Consider the following 21,979-nt stretch of genomic DNA (forward strand, 5'->3'; position numbering starts at 1 on the left):
GTTAAGTAGAGGGAATAAACTAATAAAGATGGAATACAATAGAGATAAAACGTTTCTATTTTTAGTAATAGGTCAATTTAGTTGGGACAAACTAAAAAGGAAACTAGGTCATCTTCAGTGGGACGGAGGGAGTAATTAAATATATAAAAATATAGGGATGTGTTAAAATGACAACTCATCTTAAAATAACACCATACCACCATTCCTAGCCAATCATTTGTACACATTGACGAATAATTAGCTGCCATGTGGCAATCATAAAAAATTCGCAAGGGTAAATTTACGCGGACCGCAACATCCAATACTCTAGACTGCAATATCCGATACGCTAGACTGCAATCTATAGATTGATGTCTAGCGTTTATACTATTGCAGTCTAGCATGGTGTCACAGTGTCATTTTAAGAGTGTTGTCATTTTAACGCATCCCTATATATATATGTAGTAAAAATCATCATAAGTGTTTGTAAATACAAAATAAAAATTGTGTATTGTAATAAAATCAAGATTATGTACACGTTCTTATGTCTCTCACTCCAATAAAATACTACTAGTAACATCAAATATTACTAGTAATAATTGATTGAACAAAACTCAAAATTTATAACTGCATGGAAAAGGTTTATTGATCATTTATATAATTTACTCTTTTCATAAGAGTGCAGGCTTGCAGCGTTTCAATACGATAAACTTGGAAATTAATAGACGTATGTGTACTCAATAGTAAATACAGAAAACTAGAGGACCATAAGAGTATATAAATTTAGAAAGTTTCAAAAGGCATTAAAAATAAGTGGAAGGCTTTGAAAAGTGGAAAATATGCTTCCGATGAAAATGACGCCTAGCTTGGAATGATCTGAACGTCACGTCTCTCAATCGCCATAAACAAATGCTCAATATCATTAAACAACCACAACTGGGCCCTGGATTTTTGTGCTCCTCCTACAGAAATTTCTAGATACACCATATACTAACTTAAAAGTTAAACTGAACAATTGTAAGTTTCAGCATCAAGATTCTGTTTTTCGCGATCTTTGACTAAATATACGCATCTGGGTTGCGTTTCCGTGAAAAGGGTTTATGTGGTATTGTGATTTATTGAAAAAGAATTGATTTTTACTTTTTTTTTTTCTGCTGGGGTTTGAGGTCAGTTTTGATAGGAAATAAACTGGCGCTTTAATTTGTGGTCCAAAACTAGATTTGGGTGTTTTTTTTTTCTTACCTTTCTTGTTTAAGGTGGTGATGGTGATTTATGGGTAGCACAACCATCAAATTTAGTGCAGAGGATAACAGAGCAGGGATGCCCAGCTTCATTTCTCATACTCCTGCTGCCAATCCCATGTATTCCCTCTCTCTCTCTCCCTCTGTTTTTTTATTATATTGTGGCTATCTGTTTTTATGTTAGAAAACATCTACTTTATTGTTAGGAACTTACAAAGGAGAGCTGATTGATTGTTTACATTAGTTAGGATGAATAAGGAACAAAGTGAAAAGGTTCTGTACTTGATTATCTGCTAGTTATTGCTTGACTATATTGGACTTCATTTGGAATTACCAAGTTGTAGTTGTATTAATGTAGTCCTTATTGGAGTTGGTTCAATCTAAGTTTTTGCATCTCAACAAGTTCTCTCTTACCTTCACCAGTGTGGTTGGATGTTCCCTTTCTTGCTATTAGTTCAAACTCTATCTCATTCAGTGCTTGTAATTGAGTAGTATATATGGGCTGTGAAGTCGAGGTAGATTTCAAGGGGGTTTACTTGATAAGATTAGACAGGAAATTGGTGATTAGCTATTGGTTTGGATCTGCATATGAGGCCAATTTCATATCCACCTAGGCTTAGGATTCCGGAGGACAAAAAAGTTAGTGTTGTTTTACTACACTCACTATCCTCGGAGAGAACCATCGTGCAATAAATAATCCTTCTCTCTTCGAGAGTTATAAAAATATCTAATGCCACTTTTCGGTAGCTTAAGTGAAACTGAAATATTTTTTACTGCAGTGGTACAGAATCCAGTGCAACTCAATCCCCACAAGCTCCAAATTTTGGGGTCCTCGAGCAATATCTTGGTTTCCGTATTGAAGATCCTGCTAATAATGTTGGCCGAAGTAAGTCTCCTAACTTTTTTCGGTGGTTTTCCTTGTATAGACCTTACATTTCTGTATCCTCATTCATCAAGCCTCTACCACTCATTCATCAAGAAAATAAGATAGTTTGTGGATTCTTATAATGATTTTTCAAGCATTTTAGATGTTTGCCCATGCCTTTATCTATGGATAAGCTAGTTCGAAATAACCTTAGTTTTAGCCTTTGAAAAGATGAGGGAGTCGATCATATAAGCAGATACGTAACTCTCGAGCAAGCACTTCTAACCATTGTTTTAGATGGTATGTGGTTATATTGCACCTCTCTGATGTATGCCTAATCCAGGTCCCGTTTTTAACCAAAGTATGAATAACCAATCTGTAGGCCCCGATCTCCAGTCTGGTGCATTCAATAAGGTAATCATCACTTCATTTGGGATTCGTATCGCATCTCCCAGTTTCTGATATCTATTTGCTGTACAGACGTATGCCTCGGCCAACACAAATTTTTCAGCAGCTCTAATGGGCTCTCAACCAGTTCAATTGCAAAAGGGACCACAGCCAAATCTATTCTCTACTTCCAGTGGCCAACATGAAAACTGGGGAGAATCCAACATGGCAGAATCCAGTTCCCGGACGGACACTTCAACTGATTTGGACCCAGATGACAAAAACCAGAAGGTTCTTTCTGTCCCCTTCTTCCTATCTTTGGCATTCTATGAGTCCAGCAAAATAACTTGTCTCTGGCTGTAAATTACAAGTTTCTCCTCCCTCTGCAGTTTGATGGTCAATCCGCTGGTGTTGGGGTTTCAGATTCCAGTGACAAATCAAAAGAAAAAACCTCAGATCAGAAGGTTGTGCCTTTACTACTAGTCGTCAAGTCCTTGTCTTTCTCTAAAGATTCTTTTCTTCTTACGTGACATGATATGGTATGCAGACATTGCGAAGGCTCGCCCAAAATCGTGAAGCTGCCAGGAAAAGCAGACTGAGAAAGAAAGTAGGTTTTCTCGTAACTGCTGAAGCTCGACTACTGCTGTTGGTTCTGTTAAGAAATCTTGATTTTGATTGTTAGCACTTTAACTACTGGAGATAGCCCTTACTGGTTTCGTTCACTATCCAGGCCTATGTGCAGCAGCTAGAAAACAGCAGGCTGAAGCTAACTCAACTTGAGCAGGAACTACAACGTGCACGTCAGCAAGGTGTCTTCATTTCGAACTCGGGAGATCAGTCCCATGTGGGGAGTGCCAACGGTTTGATTTATGCTACTGCATTGCCTTCACTACTTTACTTTGCACGTTGATTCTTGACCTTGATTATTTACATGGTGTAGGGGCGTTGGCTTTTGACGCCGAGTACGCACGGTGGACGGAAGAACAGAACAAACTAATCAACGAGTTGAGAACAGCAGTCAATTCGCATGCAAGTGACACTGAACTTCGTACTCTCGTGGATAACGTGACGACGCATTTCAACGACGTTTTCAGGCTGAAGACTAATGCAGCCAAGGCTGATGTATTCCACATCTTATCAGGAATGTGGAAAACACCTGCGGAGAGGTGTTTCATGTGGCTTGGTGGCTTCCGCCCCTCGGAGCTTCTCAAGGTGCGTCCCCTTGTAATAGGTCGCTCCTTTCTTGACTTCTCCGTTGCTTATGCATACGGTGATACGTGTGCAGCTTCTTGCGAACCAGCTGGAGCCGCTCACGGAGCAGCAGTTGACGGGGATCTACAATCTGCGGGAATCCTCTCAGCAAGCGGAGGATGCCCTGTCACAGGGTATGGATGCATTGCAACAATCACTAGCTGAGACGCTAGCCAATGGCACTTCAGGGCCCGAAGGCTCGTCTGGAAATGTCGCCAATTATATGGGCCAGATGGCGATGGCGATGGGGAAGTTGGGAACTCTGGATGGCTTCCTTCGGCAGGTAATTGATCTTTTTTTCAGTAACTTTTGAGCCAAGTTGTAAAAATACGCAAGTTGTATTTACACGCGTGCCAAGTTAAAATCCGATGAAATTGGTTTTTATACATATCTCAAAGGTTGGTTGATGTGATAACGCCTTTTTGTTGTCTAGGCCGACAATCTACGAGAACAAACTCTGCAACAGATGCACCGAGTACTGACGACCAGACAATCAGCTCGAGGTCTGCTCTTGATACACGACTACTTCTCGAGGCTCCGAGCTCTTAGCTCTCTTTGGCTAGCTAGGCCGCGCGAATGAGGTATGCTTCAATATGGAATAACATGCCGGCCGCATGTTGTAAAATATAGTGTGTTTTATTATGCTTGCTGTTGTCAAAGGGTAGAGATAGCAATAATGTTATTATGGTTGCTTGTTTTTGCATTACAATTTACTCCAACTCAAAGATAAATGTAAAGTCATTCTACATTTGTGGATTTAGAATTCAAATTGATTTCCTTTCAGAGCTACAGGTGAGTACCTTTAGATACATGAAAAGTCATTCTACATGTACGACCTGAACCGATCCGGCCCCTTTTCTTGAAAAAGTACTCCCACTTTTATGTGAGAATAGTTACTTTTATATACAAGAAAAATTATTTTATACTCAGTTATCTATATTCATAGTAACAATAGTAAATTTTATTGATAATAAAAATACTTTTATCTGTAAAGTCATTCACAGTAGTGCCGCAAACCCTTGCGGCCGGATGCGACATTTTTTGGGGCTCTATTGCAGATGAAGAAGACAGATTGTCGGGCAAGCGGGTTTGCCAGTCCTATTGTGGCCGGTTTCCTCCACGGAACCGCTGCCAGACTTTTGAAAAGTGTTATGTTTATAAGCAGAGCATTGAGTTCTGGTAATTGAATGAGTTTGCTCCGGATTTGTGCTAGGTTGGGAGATAGTGCAGTGGCGGATCCGAAGCCAGAAGATGTAGTGGAGTGGGCGGAACGATAATTTAAAAAATTGATATAATACTCTAAAATGTTTTTTTATCTTAAAATAAACAATACTCTCTTCGTCCCATTAGAAATGAAACATTTGTTTTTCGATACGAGATTTTATATAGTGTTGTTTTGTGAGTTAATGGAAAGAGAATAAAGTAAAAGAGATGAAAAAGTAGAGATGGTGTTGTTTCCGTTTTAAGAAATGTTTCATTTTTAATGGGACAATATAAAAAGGAAATTGTTTCATTTTTAATGGGATAGAGAAAATATATTACAATTCAAATATCTTTAGTGACTAGTGTTGTGTTGGATGCAGACTCCATCAAATACATATCTATAGTATATCTCTACTAACTACGTAATGTCGTAGACATTTTGGCTTTGCTTCAGTTGTAGAACTCATTTCTTTGAATATATTGCTTCAGTTGTAGAACTCGATTTCTTTGAATATACTTGTCATATATTCCCAAGTCAACTGTATTAGTTGTTCTGGAGTCGTGGTCTTTCTTCGAGCTTCTCTCCAATAATCGGTTGTCCTTGTGAACTAAAAGGCCACACAATTCATACGTTCTTGGTGGTGGTACTCCATTTCCCTTATGTTCATTTCTAGGTAGTAACTAATTTCCTAGGTCGTCTAGCATGTCTTGGAGGTATTCTGTGTAGGACAATGTGTAAACTTTCCATTTCCCAAATCGCAATTCGCAAAGAAAGATATAGTGACCGTGATTAATCTCAAGAGCAAAATTTAATGCAGAACCTGTGATTGTCAATAACAAAAAACACCATCATAAATTTATCGAAGGAATAATAAACGCGTCATCATACCTATTACACGAACATTAGATACCTAACACGCCCCAATTTATCTATATACCTAACTCATTTTTGGTGTATGATTGAAGATTACATATTTCCTAAACTTTTTGCTGAAGATGCAAATAATCTAAAATTTATACCCATGTAAACATTAAATTGGGATGAAACTTATTTTATAATATATCTATGTTCATATTAGAGCTAATGAAAACATTATTTCAGGCTACAACAATTAAATAGTACTCCATCAGTTCCACAATAAGAGTCATATTTTATTATTTTGGTCTATCCATAATATGTCTCGCATTCCACTATCTCACTACACTCATATTCTATTATGAAATTAATTAATATAAAAAAAGTGGACCTTATCTTCCACTAATTTTTTCATCCCACTATCATTTATATTTTTCATAATCCATGTCTACACCAAATATGAGTCATATTGTGAGACGGAGGGAGTACGTAAAAGAACAGGAGAATAGTTCATAACTTAACCGAACTGGGATGTGCGGTCTGCATGCATGCATTTGTACACAATTCTTGAGTTTATAATTTTCTCATTTAAGCACTTCTCCAAAATTTCCCAGAAAACTGAAATGAAAGCTAAAACACTTAAAATATGGAAAAACTATAAATGTTTGGTAAACAACTGAAATGTAGTGCGTGAACAAAATTGTGTACATCGTGTGCTTTATTAATATTCAGTAATAAAGACCTTTTAAGTTCCACAAAATCTCACAATAACCAATAAAACCTTTGAAATTCACCAATCTTGGAGTCTCTAAAACCGTATCTAATCTACCACTTTAACAGAGTGTTGGGTTGGGACTTGGAAGAATAAAATTAAAACCTCAATACAAAAATACAGTTATTCTCCATATTATAAAATTTGGGTAAGAAAGTTAGTAGTACATCACCTTAGAGCATTGCTGCATTAGCAATGGGGAGCCGATCAACCGAGCTCATGATCGGCCCCCCATCGGCCCCTCATAGTGGAAGAGGGGCAGATCATCGGCCCTCCCCAAACACCCCAAATGGCCGTTGTATCGGCCTAGGTCGATCTCATAGGTCCTTTGATCGGCCCTCCATCGTGGAGATAGGGTCGATATCGAATTTTTCTTTTAAAAAAATAATAATTTAACCACATGTATATACATCCATACAACATTCTTTACATTCATCCCTCTTCTCACTCTATACTTCTTTTCCTCTTTTCATAATGGATTCCGGCAACTTTCCGCAGAATTCCAGCGATGGAAGCCCCCCATACACGGGCGGAACCCAAATTCACCCCATTATTTTTTTAAATGTAGGATTTTTTTTAATGAAGTGTAAATGTTTTTTACTCCCTCCGTCCCGCTTTAGGAGTCCCGGTAGAGATAAATTAATAAAAAATGCCTACAAAGTGTTAAAAGTGGGTCTCAACATCCACTACAACTAATAAAAAAGTGTTAAAAGTGGGTCCCAACATCCACTAAAACATTTATTTATTAAACACTCAATTAAAAGTGAGTCCCAACATCCACTACAATATTTATTTATTACACACTTAAACACTTTTTTCTTAAAACATGTGCTCGACTCAACCGGAACTCCTAAAGCGGGACGGAGGGAGTATAATTTATTTGTCTTGAATTTATTCTTATTTTTCACATATTATTCGATACCAATAATTAAAATTGAAATATACAAATATTGATGATGTGGAAATGAAAAATGAGATAGGCCTTTAAAATAGGCCCTTCTATTGTCGGGAAATAAGCCCTTAATAATAAGTGGAGTACAATGTTAACGTGAAAATAATTAAAAATAAATAAAGATCCTTGGAAGGGCCCTTCATAATCTCTCACAAAAGCATTTCATTCCTCATTAGATATTAATTATTAGTAGTACTCCCTTCCGTCCCAAAAGAATATGGACTTTAGGTTCAATATGAATTTTAATGCAAAACTAGTAAAGCAAGAGAGATTTAGAAAAAAAAGATTAATTTAAAAAAAATTTAAAATTAGAAAAAGTATATTCTTTAATTTAATTTTTTAATTACTTCATTTACACTCTGACAAATTTATCAAATGAGGCTTCCACGTTCAAGAATAGGCCTAATCCAATGTTCTCAATTATAATTATGAAGACGAACAATTTTCCAAAAACATCAAAAGTCACCGAAAAGAGCGGGAAAGTTAGGGTACATATTAATCCATTAAAGAGGGAAAATAATTGTCACCACTTTCTTCAACTAAAAAAAATGGAGGCGGATGCTGCACTTGAGCAGCTCCTCGGCATGGGCTTCGCCGCTGACTCCGCCGCCCATGCCCTCTTCTCCTGCGGCGGCGATATCCACAAAGCCACCGATTTCCTCCTCAACAACAACCACCCTCACCTTCCTCAAACCCCACCACCACCTCTCGATTCCACCCCTCCCAATATCCAGCCCAAAATCAACCGATTCTTCAATCTCAATCCCAGTCCCAAAACAGATCTCAAAAACCCCCAAAAAACCCTAATTGACAAAATCCAACACTCCCCTGATTTGAAGCGCCCCAGATCCCCGGAAATTCAACCAGAACCGCCGCGCGCGCCTCTCTCCGAGCGGATGCGGCCGCGCTCGCTCGACGAGGTGCTGGGCCAGGACCACCTCCTCTCCGCCGATTCCCTCCTCCGCTCCGCCGCCGCCCGCGGCCGCCTCCCCTCCATCATCCTCTGGGGCCCACCCGGCACCGGCAAGACCTCCATCGCCCGCGCCCTCGTCTCCTCCTGCCCCCCTTCCGCCTCCTACCGCTTCGTCTCCCTCTCCGCCGTCACCGCCGGCGTCAAAGAGGTCCGCGACGCCGTCGACTCAGCCCGCCGCCGCAGCACCAAAAGAACCCTCCTTTTCCTCGACGAAGTCCACCGCTTCAACAAAGCTCAGCAAGACTCCTTCCTCCCCGTCATCGAAGACGGCAGCATCGTCTTCGTCGGCGCCACCACCGAAAACCCCTCTTTCCACCTCATCACGCCGCTGCTCTCTCGCTGCCGAGTCCTCACCCTCAGCCCCCTCCAGCCTCCCCATCTCTCCACTCTCATCAAACAAGCATCAATTGATTCACAAAGAGGAATCCTGGCTACTATCAATGCCACCACCGTCGAAATCGAAGATTCCGCCGTCGAATTCCTCTCTCTTAACTGCGACGGCGACGCCCGTGTCGCCCTCAACGCGCTCGAGGCCGCCGCCACCACGGCGGCCGCCCGAGCACCTGCACTGGACGGCCGCCTTTGCGTCTCCTGCGGCGACGTAAAGGAAGCCCTCCAGTGCAAGCACCTCGCGTACGACCGCGCGGGTGAGGAGCATTACAACCTCATCTCGGCGCTCCACAAGTCGATGCGCGGGGGCAACGCGGACGCTGCCATCTACTGGCTCGCGCGGATGCTCGAGGGCGGCGAGGAGCCGCTCTACGTTGCGCGGCGCCTAATCCGGTTCGCCTCCGAGGACGTCGGCCTTGCGGACTCGCACGCTCTGGGGCACGCCGTGGCGTGCCACCAGGCGTGCCATTTCATCGGGATGCCCGAGTGCGGCGTCGTGCTGGCGCACTGCGTGGCGTACCTTGCGCTCGCGCCGAAGTCGGTGGCCGTGTACCGCGCGTTCGGAGCAGCGCAGAAGGCGGTGAAGGAGTCCGCGGGGCAGAACGAGAGGGTGCCGATGCATCTGAGGAACGCACCGACGAAGCTGATGAAGGAGCTCGGGTACGGGGAGGGGTACGCCTATCCACCCGATGATCCCGATGGGGCGGCGTCTCAGACATACCTGCCGCCATCGCTCCAAGGTTGCAAATTCCTTCAGTGGCCCTAGATCCTCTGTTTTTGCTTTATGTTGAAATGTAGAGTAATATTTTGTACCCCACTTAGTAAAGATTAAAACATTTGAAAAAATGTGCTTCTCCGTTTAAGCTATGCAAGTAAAAGACAGTACTAGTATGATAGCAAGGGAGAAATACTGAGTAATCAAATATACAAAAATTCAAGACTGATTTATGTAGCTATGATATATGAAGGAGAAACATCTTTGATGGTGAAGCCGATCTCCTTTGGTTTTCCTGTTAGTTCAGGTTGTAGTGACAGATTTCAAAACTACTTGTTCAAAATGGGAAATGTGGTTTTTCCAATAATTACATGATTTTCTGGCTATGTACAACTTGAGTTGAGGTGATCAAGAACTGCGGGCGACCTTTGCAGCGCGTTGCAACCTACAATGTTGATGGAGTAGTTTTGTGAAGAAATCAGCAACGTGGTACACCGCATACCATGGGGCAAAAGACCTTTGATACTTGGCAAAGGGGTGACCGGCACTGAGAAGCATGCACTAGGAGCTCGAGCATTTTCATCAACTGCTAAAACAAGTCCAAGAAATTCATGTCGCTCACCAAGGACAACTAATAAGCCAAAGCATTCATAGGAGACTTGGGTTGTCCATTTCTTCCAACGAAAAATCTCTTTCAACTACTCCCTCATATCATTCCACCATTTGTTACTAGAAAGGGCTCGAATTGGCTAGCGACAGCCTTGTAGCCAGAGCTGTCTTCCCCATCCAAATCATGCCTTTGATACATAGATGTATCCTTGTGAGTTCTGATGCAACATTTCTTTCATCCACTATATCTCATTTTGGTTTGGAGGGTCTCGAACATGTAATTCAAATAGTAACTTTGTTGAGCCATCTCAACCAAGTCAGCCATCTGATATTTTAGCTTCCATTTTCAAGTATCTCAAGATATCCAACAACTCTTTAGTTCTTTAGTTTGGACTTTGGCCTCCACCATGTTTATGCTTCTACAATAACTGTCTTAGTATTTACTTTGTTTCTTTAATCCCAAATAAGTGTCATATTACAATAGATTGAGATTATAAATAGTACTCCTTCCGTCTTATAGAATTATTATGTCATTTAGAGTTGGCACATGTTTTATAGAAGGAGCAACTATAGTTAAAATTGTGTAGTGAATGGAAGAGTCCATAATCTTTTTCTTCAATTAAGATTTCCATGCACCTGAAATTAGAGCATCCCCATCCGTGCTCTTAGCTAAGAGCACGGAAGTGGGTCCGGACCCACTTTTACTCCTTGTCCTTAGCTAAGAGTACAACACTCACATTCGTGCTCTTAACTAAGGACAAGCTCAAGGGTCTCACCCACCATTCTATTATTCAATTTAAATACTTCAATTACTAAAAATATTTCTACATTATAAAAATACATTAAAAAATAAATATTACATAATTAAAATCCTAAAAAATAAAAATTACATAATTAAAATCTTAAAAAATAAAAATACATAATTAAAATCCTAGAAAATAAAAAAATACATAATTAAAATCCTACAAATTAAAAATTACACACGTGGAAGACTAGTTCTCTATCCCCAATTGCCTCTTGAGACCCCAGATCATTTGCTCACGTATTGCAAGTTGCTCCGGAGTCATCTTAGACGTATCGTTCAAATAGAGTTGACCCAAGAGGGTCCACAACGTGTTGTTCGGGGGTGGAGGGGGCACAAAGGGAGCGGGAGCGGGGGCGGATGGAGTCGAGGCGCAACGGCGGGTGGCCGTCGCCTTCTTCCTTCCTTGCGGCCGGCGGGAACTGCTCGGGCCAGCGTCGGGGCTACCCAAGTTAGTTCCGGCAAGCTGGGTAGCCACATCATCGGAGGCGCCGTCGGATAGGGCTACCCACCTCGACCGTTTGCTGGAGGAGGATGCTACTACGCCGCCCTTATACTTCGATGTAGGCGCCCCTCCTGCCAACAATCGAGGTACTTGAACGCTTTGAACTCCATGCGTTGATAGGTCGCCAAGGCGGCAGTGATGATGTCGAGCTCGCTCGTGCCGCTCCCCGCCGACCGCTCTTCCTGGAGGTAATACCCCTGGAACTTCCCGATTGCCTCGTTGCATCTGTAGATGCAATTGCGCACCATACTATCATTGCGATAGATGGTTCCCCCCGGCCGGGTTTCATTGTAAAGACGAGTGATGTGCCACCAATACGTTTCCCCGGTTTGGTTCGTGCCAGTCTCCGGATTTTCGGAGACTGCCAAGTAGGCTTTGAACATCGCCATCATCTCACTAGGAGTGTACGGGGTGCGGGTGCCACGAACAGGAGGAGTAGGAGTAGGAATAGAAGTAGGAGTAGGAGTAGAGCTGTTGCTCCCTCCCGAGCCGAGTTCGGGTGTCCACCCGAACCCGGAGGCATTTTGGTTGTGCACCGGGCAAGGACGGTAGCCACCCGGAGCTTGCGAACCTTGGGTTTGAGGAGGGGCCGTAAATTGCGTTTCCGGACTAGGGAATGAATCGGAGTCGAACCAATCGTGGTTCCAACCGCGATTGCCGGAGGGGTGATCGCCGGAGCCGGACATTGTGTAGTGTGGTGGGAATTTAGATGAGAGAATATGAGAAAAAAGATGAGAGAATGTAGATGATAGAATAGATGAGAATGTGATTTTTTTTGTGTTGAAGTGGGGGTATTTATAGATGAAAATGTGAATTTTGGGGAAAAAAATTGAAAAATAAATTAAAAGTGGGTAGAAAATGGATATAATTTTTTGGGAAGTGGGAAAATATTTTTTTTTATTTAAAAACATTTTTTTTAAACAAATTTCTAATTTTAAAAAAAATAAAAATAAAAAATCGAAGTTGTCAACGGCTATGCCATTGGCCAATCAGACGCTTCCACGTAAGGGTGCTCAGCGGCACAGACGTGCTCTTAGCTAAAAGCAGCGCCGTGCCGCTGGCACGGACGGACGAGCTGCAGCGGCGGACGGACGATGCCTGCTCAGCGACACGAACGGACGGACGAAATTTTTTTCACGGATGCTCTTAGAGAATTTCCTTACGTAACCAGGTGTACCATCACGGCCATAACTAATTTTCAACATTGACAAATTAAAATTAACTAAAATTTTATAAAATCCTTATTGAAAATTAATACTCCTGATATAATACTTTTCAATTTTAGTTTGTTACATACTACGAAATGTCACGTTTCTAATTTTTTTTTTTCTCTCACACTAATATATAAAAATTAATTCTCTCTTTCCACTCAAAATATCTCCTAAAAGGCTAAAATTATGTGTCTACCTTGTGACGAAAGGAGTATATTTGAACAAGATTTAATTAAATGAAATTTAATTAATAAGTTTTAAGATTGAGCTTTCGAATCTTATAATGAGCATAGCATTGACAAAGAACTTGAAAATCTTTAGTAAAGAAATCGAAAATTTAAAATCTTTACGTCATACTGTGGTTTGATGAAATAGAATAAGGAATAAATGGAATGAAGATATAATGGAATGATAATTCATTTCCATTCTCTTACTAAGTAGTGAAAATGACTATAAAAGGAATGAAATTATTATTTATTGGTTGATTTTATTTCTATTCTTGGTGACTACAAAAATTAACCATACCGAATATTGTTATTTATTGTTGGATTTCATTCCTTTTCTTGATGACTATAAAAATTAATCATAACGAATTTTCGGTATATCGCACTCTGGTATATTGAAAATTTGGTATGGTATCGGTATGGACCCACCCATATAGATAGATTGTAGACATGATTGTGAATGCCTTAAGCCACGTGGGTTAGTGAGAATTTGGCTATCCAAAACATCCATTCCCAGAAAAGACACTATAATTTACTCCCTCCGTCCCAGAGAAGTTGGCATACTTTGAAAATGACACGGGATTTTAGGAGGTTTTGTTTTGTGTGTTAAATGGAGAGAGAAAATATAATTTTTATATTCATGTGAGAGAGAACTTTTTCAAAAAAAGGAAATGTGACATCTTTTGTGGGACAAACTAAAAAAGAAAATGTGCCAACTTCTCTGGGACGGAGGGAGTACATAAAAATTAACATAATTATCTAATCAATTGTTTCACTTCTCCCTACCCAATATTAACATCAATTATAAATATTTTGAATAGTGTATATGAACAGTTCCTTATCATTTTTTAATCTAAACAAATCAACTAATTAATAACTATTATGCGCATTAATTTGTTAGCAATTAAAATGTAACAATAAACATTAGGTAAGTTTACTAAGCAATTAAGTTGTTCTCAATTAATTTAAGACGTCATTAATGTAGTTTAATCAAAATTAAGGATAGATTGCTTCTAATTTCAATTTTCTAATCTTGGAAAAGAAAATCATATCTTTGCTAAAATGAATCAATGTTGTATTGGAAACGATATATTGGTCACTGTTATACATACGGTGGGTATATTCTATATAAATATATACGCACTAAAAGGAAAGAATGTTTTTTGGATCACATCATACTAAAATATGAAATTATTAACAATAAATAACTCGAAACAAAAGAAGGGAAATGCAGAATATTACAGCATACATATGTTGTTTAATATTTGAAAAATGTAATTATTCATGCATGAGAAAGACAAATAATTATAAATTTATACGATATTTGATTATAAATAAATGAGTGATTATAAAATAGAAGCTTATTGAAAATGTGAAATAAACATGGGTGTTTAACATATAAGGAAAGTATAAATATTTAATAGTATATGTTTGAGGGAAAGACGAACACAAACACAAGCACAAAGATGGATACACATGAAGACAAAGATGAACACAATCCCATGAAAAGAGGGAAATTGCACCATACATACAAAATGTTTTATTAGTGTTTCAAATTGATACAAAAAGTTTCAAATTAACATATTACATGCAAAATGTTTTGTTAGTGTTTTAAACTAATACATTTTCTTTAATTGATTAACACCGTTAGTTTTTCTGTTTCATTCAAATAAAATAACAAAATAAATAGGGTTACCTTAAGAAGATTAACCATAATTGACTGCTCCAAAAAAAAATGGGTTATTTGCCGGTAAATGCATGAACTTTCAATTTTTTTTGATTTTTCTCCTAAATTTTACTTTTTGAATGTAAATACATGAACTTTAGTTTTTTTTCCATTTTTCCCCAAAATAAAAAATCAAAACTGATGTGGCAAATTATAATTTATGTGGCAATCAAAACGACGTCGTTTTGATTAATTATATTTTAAAAAATAAAAAATAAAAAATAAATTCCATGCCATCATCTTCTTCACCCATCTCTCTCCCCTTTCTTTTATTCATTAGATTGATATACATGCTTCGATCCAAACTGATGTGGCAAATTATAATTTATGTGGCAATGGACATTTCAATTGATTGTGGCTGTGTAGAAGAGGAGACTGAAAATCAATTGGGGTAAGCAAATATGATTTCCATGTTTCTTTGTTTGCTTGTTATATATGGCATAATAAAAGTATTAATCTTCCTAATTCTAGTGGCATGAAGGATGTTCTTCCATCAATTGGTGATAAAGTTAAGGAGGTCGGGTAAGTAAAATAATAGTACTCCATCCGTCAGCCATTAGTAGGGACATTTACTATTTTAGTGTGTCGGCCATTAGGAATCCAAGTTCACTTTTAATATGGAAAAACCTCACTTTCCACTGCTTCATTCCACTAACTGTTGATAAAGTGAGAGGAGGTTGGGTGCATATAACAATAGTACCTAGTAGTCTTATTAAGCTTGCTATGGCCTAATAATTCAATTAATATTATTGTCATTTTGAAGGAATCTTCCTAATAATGGTGGCATAGAGGATGTTCTTACACAGAAAGTACCAATTGTTGAGAAAGTTGAGGATGGCAGGTGCGTATTACAATAGTATAAGCTAGTCTTACATGAGATTGTTATATCATAATATTCCAGCTAATAATTATGTCTTTTTTCAAGAAATGATCCTAATTCTAGTGGCATGAATGATGTTCTTCCACTAACTGGTGATATAACAATTACCTAGGAGTACTAGTCTTAGTAAGCTTGTTATGGCCAAATATTTCAATTAATATTTGTGTCATTTTGAAGGAATCTTCCTAATAATGGTGGCATGGAGGATGTTCTTACACAGAAAGTACCAATTGGTGAGAATGTTGAGGATGATAGGTGAGTATTACAATAGTATAAGCTAGTCTTACTTAAGCTTGTTATGGCACAATGTTCCAATCAATGTTTATGTCATTTTTCAAGAAATCCACCTAATTCTTGTGCCATGGAGGTTGTTCTACCACCACAAGTACCAAATGGTGAAAAAATTGAGGATGATGGGTAAGTATAACAATAGTATAACATGCTATCCTTATTTTATTAAGTGAAGTCATGTATATTTTGATGTAGATCAACCTTATTGGATAAATGAAGCACAAAGAAGAAAATTTTGCAAAGAAAGATGAAGAAGAAAAAGAAAACCATATCACCCCAAGTAAAAGATCAACATCTTGTCACAGAAGTATTGGAAAAGGGAGACCCTAATGGAAAGAAAGTTTGCAAAGGGGCAATGGTAAGTGCTGATTTATGTAGTTTTAATTAAATGTAATATAAGTATTTAATTAAGTTGGATTTATGTATCTATCATCTATGTGTAGGTTAGAATTCATATGGCTATGAAGGTCAAGGATAGTGATGAGCAGCCAATTAAGCCACGGGTACTGTTTCGATGGAAGTTAGGTAGATAATCATTTGTTTTCCTTCTTTGGATTAAATTATAAACAAAGATGTGATGCTCATGGATGTATCTATCATGTTTAGTTAGATAATAGGAGACTCATCCCGGGTCTACGTATTGGATAATAGTTATGTACTCTCAATACCGAGAATGGAGAAATATAATTTGATGTGACTAATCATTATATTTTTTTAAATTAGGGATGCGTGTTGGTGATAAGAGAAGGTTTACTATTCCTCCATCTCTAGGGTATAAATTTTTGTGTACTTGGATGAACGTGGTATGATATCATATACTCCTCTACTTATCATGATCATCTTTTTATTTAATTTGATGCAGTTATGGAGACAAAGGTTGTAAGTCTGGAGTACCACCCAATTCATGGCTTGTGTATGAAGTTAAGTTGCTTGCTCATAGGCGTGCTAGTAAGCGTGCAAACCTATGACTATATAGTCGCTACAACAAAAGAATTGGATAAGTCACCAACGCTTCATAAAGCGCCATTATTATTAGTGTCAACTAGTATATCCCCCGCGCGTTGCGCAGCTGAGAAAATTCGTAGCAAATCATATAATTCGTGCGAGATATGAATAAATGAAATTATTTAACACACTTCGTGCCCAAAATTTTTGCACCAACTTAATTGGGACAAAGGGAGTACAATATTTAAGAATACAATATTTAAGAATACATATTTTCTTATAAATTTATAAGAAAAACATACTCTCTCTAGTTAAGACCAAGGAGATTATTTTAAGATATCCCCATGGCGTTGCGCAGCTGATGAAATTCATAGTGAATCATATAATTCGTGCGAGATATGAATAAAGGAAATTATTTTAACACACTCCGCGCCCAAAAGTTTTGTACCAACTTAATTGGGACAAGGAGTGTAACAGTCCGCTCTCCTAGGGTACAATAAATGCGGCAACTGCTACCAAACGGACTCGAAGAAATGAGCAAGGCTAGGGTTTCATTTAAAGAATTTTGACCAAGAGATTTAAAAGAACTATCAGAGTATTTAAAGCGACAACTTAGCCTAAAAGCTCGAATGAGAAAGAGAAAGGGGTATCATAAATAACGATCAAATTCTCAAGAGTACGACATAATATTTAAGATAAAATCACAAGAAAAAGTCTAAGGCCTCAAATCGAAGGAAAGATGTAAATATCCAAAAACGACGAACTCTAAGGTGCATCAAAACTCAGCGGAAAACGACCAAGAGAAAGAATAGCCATGTATGAAGACACAACTATGCTTGAAGTTCATAACATCCATCTTAATTAATTATCATGCTCAACACCCGCCACCGCTCGTCGTCATTCAACCTGCACATAAGGAAAACACATGCAGGGCTGAGTATTTTGAAATACTCAGTGAGCTCGTTGCCAAAACATTTTATAAGTTATGCCACCCTTACCAAGTGAACTCGAGTTTTACAATTTATCAAATAAAATATCATCGAGTATCACAAAATATTTTCATAGATTGGCCAATCAAACAACTCCCCATTTTCTCATCAAAATAACAATCATATCCATGGTGCGACGAAAGTGTGGCCACACTTTTCGCCCACGAGACCGGCCGACTAGCAAGGACGGCTCACGATCCCCTCGTGTACACAGCCTGGTAGGGTTTGCGGCCCGTACTCAGACCCGAATTCGTATAACATATCCAAAACCTTGGCCCAATGGAGCGAACTCACAAACTAGGCTTCAGGCACAATATCACAATAAAACAAATATAGGCATGGCATAACAGTTAAACCACCCTTATAACACCAATCAATATTTTGCAAGAAATAAAAGAGTTTAAGAATAAAGCCCATCTCGACTGCTTAGATATCAAGTAAGTTTCTCTTTTCCTTTATCTGACTTTGCAACCGAGGTTTCACCTTTTAAGAAGCACATAGGCACATACAAATCAAAATCGCAACTCAAAGTCTAATTCATGCATGCCTCGACTTTTTTTTTTTCCTTTTCCTAACGACTTAACTTAATATGGTCAAACATAAACATGTTCTATATATATATATATATATAATTCGTTCGCATAATAAATCTAGATCTAGCATTAATATATATCGCGCATGAGTATTTCACCAACACACAACAGACACCCATAACACACACGCATAACACACACACCACATGCATACATATTTCTATGTCTTTTTTATCCCACTCTCGCTTAATTAATATGCATGAGGGTTCAAGAGTACCGATTAATCGGTTAGAAAGAAGAGGGATCAAAGAAGAAGAAGATTAATATAGGAATATCTTTTTGAGAAAAACGATCGGTAGAAAATGAGTAAAGGCTTGGTTCTTCAAGAATCCTTGGATCAAACTTCAATTTCTTCTCAAAGGATGCAAGATTTATGGAGTAAAGTAGAAGAAAATTGAGAGGGAGAGTTGAGAGGGGAGGGACGAAAATTTAGGGGAGGGGGCGAAAAAAAAATGAGGTTAGGGTTAGGGGTTTTGGCTCTTATTTATAGAGTCCAAGAAGATCTTTAGAATACATGGTAAGATTCTATTCTCCACAATTAAATAAATAAATATTATGGAGTAGGGAAGAAGAATTAACAAAAATAGAATAGGGTATCAAGACATGAAATTTTTGAAATATATGGCTCCTAATTAGCCAAGATTTCGTTTTGGTATATTTTACGGAGTAGAATAAAATATCACAGAGCAAAATAAATAAATATAAAAAGGAATCCTCCCACTTGGAGAATGAAACTAGGCGTGTACTATGCTTTAATTAAGGCATGTGATTTTTTTATATTAACTAGAATAGGGTAAGGCAAGATCTCTTGAGGTATGGAAAGATTTGGTAGAATATTTAAATTTTAGGTATGGAAGGAAATCAAATAAGGGATCAATTAAAATAAAAATAATTCTTTCCTTCCCACAATAGGTGATTTTCGAAAATCACCAAGGAATAAGGGGGCTCGATTTTTCTCAACAAAAATAAGGAACATACAATTGGGTCTTGGATTTAATTTGGATAAATATCCCAAGAATTAAATTAAATCCGGAAAAATAGAATTTCCTTCTCCAAAATCATAGGGGTCGAAAATTCCAACTATGAGGAATAGGGTTATAGTATTTATGGAAATTTTCTCTAATATTCTCACTCACCCTTAAGAAAAAATATTTACCTACAAATCTATAAAAGCAATAATTACTACAATTACACAAAATCAATTACTACTCCAAATCTTTTCTCAAGTCTTACACCAATTACATTTTCCAAACTTTCTCTTTGGCAACAGATGATTAAATCAACAAAAGATGTATATTTCAACGTTGATATGCGAAAATTCTTCAGAGTATTTCCCCTAGAAGATCAATAAAAAGGTATGCATTTGTTAATCATAAACATATGATAAAAAATTTCTTTCGAAATAGATTATCATTTTTATTGCAATTTGTTTAGCATAGTAATATTTTTGCATGTATCATATGATGACATTAACATTCACTGCAATACAAAACTCTACGATAATACATCAATGATACAATTTTATTAATCTATTCCCATTCTTCCGTTTTTTTAATTTTCTTAATGACACCTTTCCACAATATTTCTTCCAAATTTAGAGTAGTACTATTCTTTAAATATTAATGATATCTCTTCACGATAAGTTTTATAAAATATTATGAGTAGTAATACTATAACTTTTTGTCGTAAAAATAAATGATTTAGTCACTTTGAAACTTTACAATATAGGAAAATTACCATTAATATACAAAGTACGACGAATTGAATATAAGTAATTAACGATTAATATTACTTTTATATATCACGATGAAATATGTAATATAAACGTATGACTACAGTCGAATCCCGTTAAAATATGTAATTTTGATTTTGTTTCTTTAATTTTTAAATTTTCAATTTCTTTAATTTCTTTTATGTTTGGAACGCTACAGTCGAATCTCGTTAAAATAATTCTTGTATTCTTAAATCATCTATTTCACATTTTATAGCTATATGATTGATGTTTTCTCCGTTTCTTTATAAAATACACTTTGCAACAAAATCAATTGTTTATACTAAATATATCATATTAATATTAATTTAGTTTACCGTTGTGATTTTAATAATTTCATAATTTTAATTCTCCATTATATTTATATCTTTTAAGCTCTATAATCAAAATCAATAAAAACATAATCAAATCTTGCAATATATAATAAAGTGATTTGAATTTCATGAAATTTTAATTTTTGAACATTACAATCGAACATTGCTTAAAAAATCACATGTTCTTAACTCATCTATTTAATATTTTAAATCTATATAGTTAATATTTTATATTTTATATAGAACATTGCATAGCAAAAAGTAAATTACACAGTGTTGTTAAATTGTAAACTATGTTGCTAAGTCTACAACCTAGCCATATGGATTACTAAACCCTTCGGGGATTGATTTAACTTCGATCACCAGTGAACACTATGTCATTGAGTCGGTGCTACACCGTAGCCTCATGGACTAAACCCTTGGAGTGTTGTGCCCAAATCACATTAAATTGTCAATCAAATGACATTCATATGATTAGTAAATTTGTACTTCAGCCCAGCGCGATGTGCATACGACGATATTTATAGTAATCAAATAAGTATGTAATCATGTATTATTGATACATGTGAACTTTAGTACTGTTATATAGTACTATCAAATTGTTATACATGTGAACTTTTTGATTGCACATTGGAACTTTCGTAAATTCACATTCACAATAAAAGGTCTTTAATACTAATACACTTAACTTTATTGCGCATAATTACAAAAGACATAAAACTTTTTTCACCAACAACCTTTGGTACACTTATTACATTATTTTAAATCAAAAGGTTAAATTAAATCATAGTTTCAACTTTCAACTCACCGTAGAATTGTTACAGATAAAATTAAATCATAGTTTCAACTTTCAACTCACCGTAGAATTGTTACATATTGTATAACCAAAAATTAAATATTAAAATGTCGCACACAATTTTCTCTTTTTCATAGTATTATATCATACTTAAGTGACACATATAAACTTCGTATACATATAAATTTAAGTTTTGTATATAAATTCAATTTATTACAAAATAAATTTTTTTACAAATTTATTGGTAAAACATTAAATGGGATACATAATTAAATTGACTTAATCATGGAATATGAGTATAATTATGTGTACAGATATGGGTATTATGTGGATTATGTGTATAGTTCAATATTAAAAACAAATTTTTCAAATTTATTAATAAAAAATTAAATGCAATACATAATTAAATTAAGTAAATTGACTTTATAGTGGAATGTGTATAATATGAAATATGGAGATATGGAATAATTATGTTGATTACAAAAAATAAAAGAATATGGAATGCATATGATCTGGTTGATATAATTTGAAATTTAGTATAATGTAAATTATGATTGATTTAATGTAAAATATTGAAGGCGTATAATGTAAATCGTGACTTATTTAATTTGCAACGAATCAATTATAAACAAAATGCTATATTTTTATTTTATTAATTCCATCAAGCCCCAAAAGATGAAAAATCAACTAAATATTGGAAACCATTTCCTTTTTATATAATTTGAAAATTAAATTAAAT

General features: G+C 36.9%; 3 protein-coding genes across 4 annotated transcripts; all 3 read left to right on the forward strand.

The window, feature by feature from the left end:
• Window positions 1-873: 873 nt before the first annotated feature.
• Window positions 874-4,512, forward strand: LOC125188858 (transcription factor TGA2.2-like). 2 transcript variants are annotated; one of them, XM_089058839.1, is made up of 11 exons: window positions 874-996; window positions 1,236-1,340; window positions 2,000-2,106; window positions 2,429-2,499; window positions 2,566-2,763; window positions 2,862-2,936; window positions 3,020-3,079; window positions 3,203-3,332; window positions 3,413-3,684; window positions 3,758-4,006; window positions 4,157-4,512. In XM_089058839.1, the coding sequence occupies exons 2-11, from the start codon at window positions 1,252-1,254 to the stop codon at window positions 4,301-4,303; spliced, it is 1,398 nt and encodes a 465-aa protein (XP_088914965.1). In that variant the 5' UTR covers window positions 874-996; window positions 1,236-1,251; the 3' UTR covers window positions 4,304-4,512. The 2 variants fall into 2 exon arrangements, with proteins under 2 accessions (XP_088914965.1, XP_088914967.1); XM_089058841.1 differs by lacking the exon at window positions 874-996 and adding an exon at window positions 1,066-1,084.
• A 3,512-nt stretch (window positions 4,513-8,024) lies between these two features.
• Window positions 8,025-9,736, forward strand: LOC125186076 (AAA-type ATPase family protein). The gene has a single exon (XM_048082392.2). It carries the CDS (start codon window positions 8,055-8,057, stop codon window positions 9,633-9,635), a length of 1,581 nt encoding a protein of 526 aa, XP_047938349.2. The 5' UTR covers window positions 8,025-8,054; the 3' UTR covers window positions 9,636-9,736.
• Window positions 9,737-14,996: 5,260 nt separating this feature from the next.
• LOC148926561 (peptidyl-prolyl cis-trans isomerase FKBP43-like) lies at window positions 14,997-16,800 on the forward strand. The gene is made up of 8 exons (XM_089058487.1): window positions 14,997-15,052; window positions 15,719-15,796; window positions 15,881-15,958; window positions 16,052-16,190; window positions 16,276-16,357; window positions 16,443-16,476; window positions 16,548-16,604; window positions 16,695-16,800. The coding sequence occupies exons 1-8, from the start codon at window positions 14,997-14,999 to the stop codon at window positions 16,798-16,800; spliced, it is 630 nt and encodes a 209-aa protein (XP_088914613.1).
• Window positions 16,801-21,979: the final 5,179 nt, after the last annotated feature.

This window comes from Salvia hispanica, chromosome 5 (assembly GCF_029641045.1).
Source record: "Salvia hispanica isolate PSC_SH4W2 chromosome 5, Shi_PSC_v1, whole genome shotgun sequence".
NCBI classification, from domain to species: Eukaryota; Viridiplantae; Streptophyta; class Magnoliopsida; order Lamiales; family Lamiaceae; genus Salvia; species Salvia hispanica.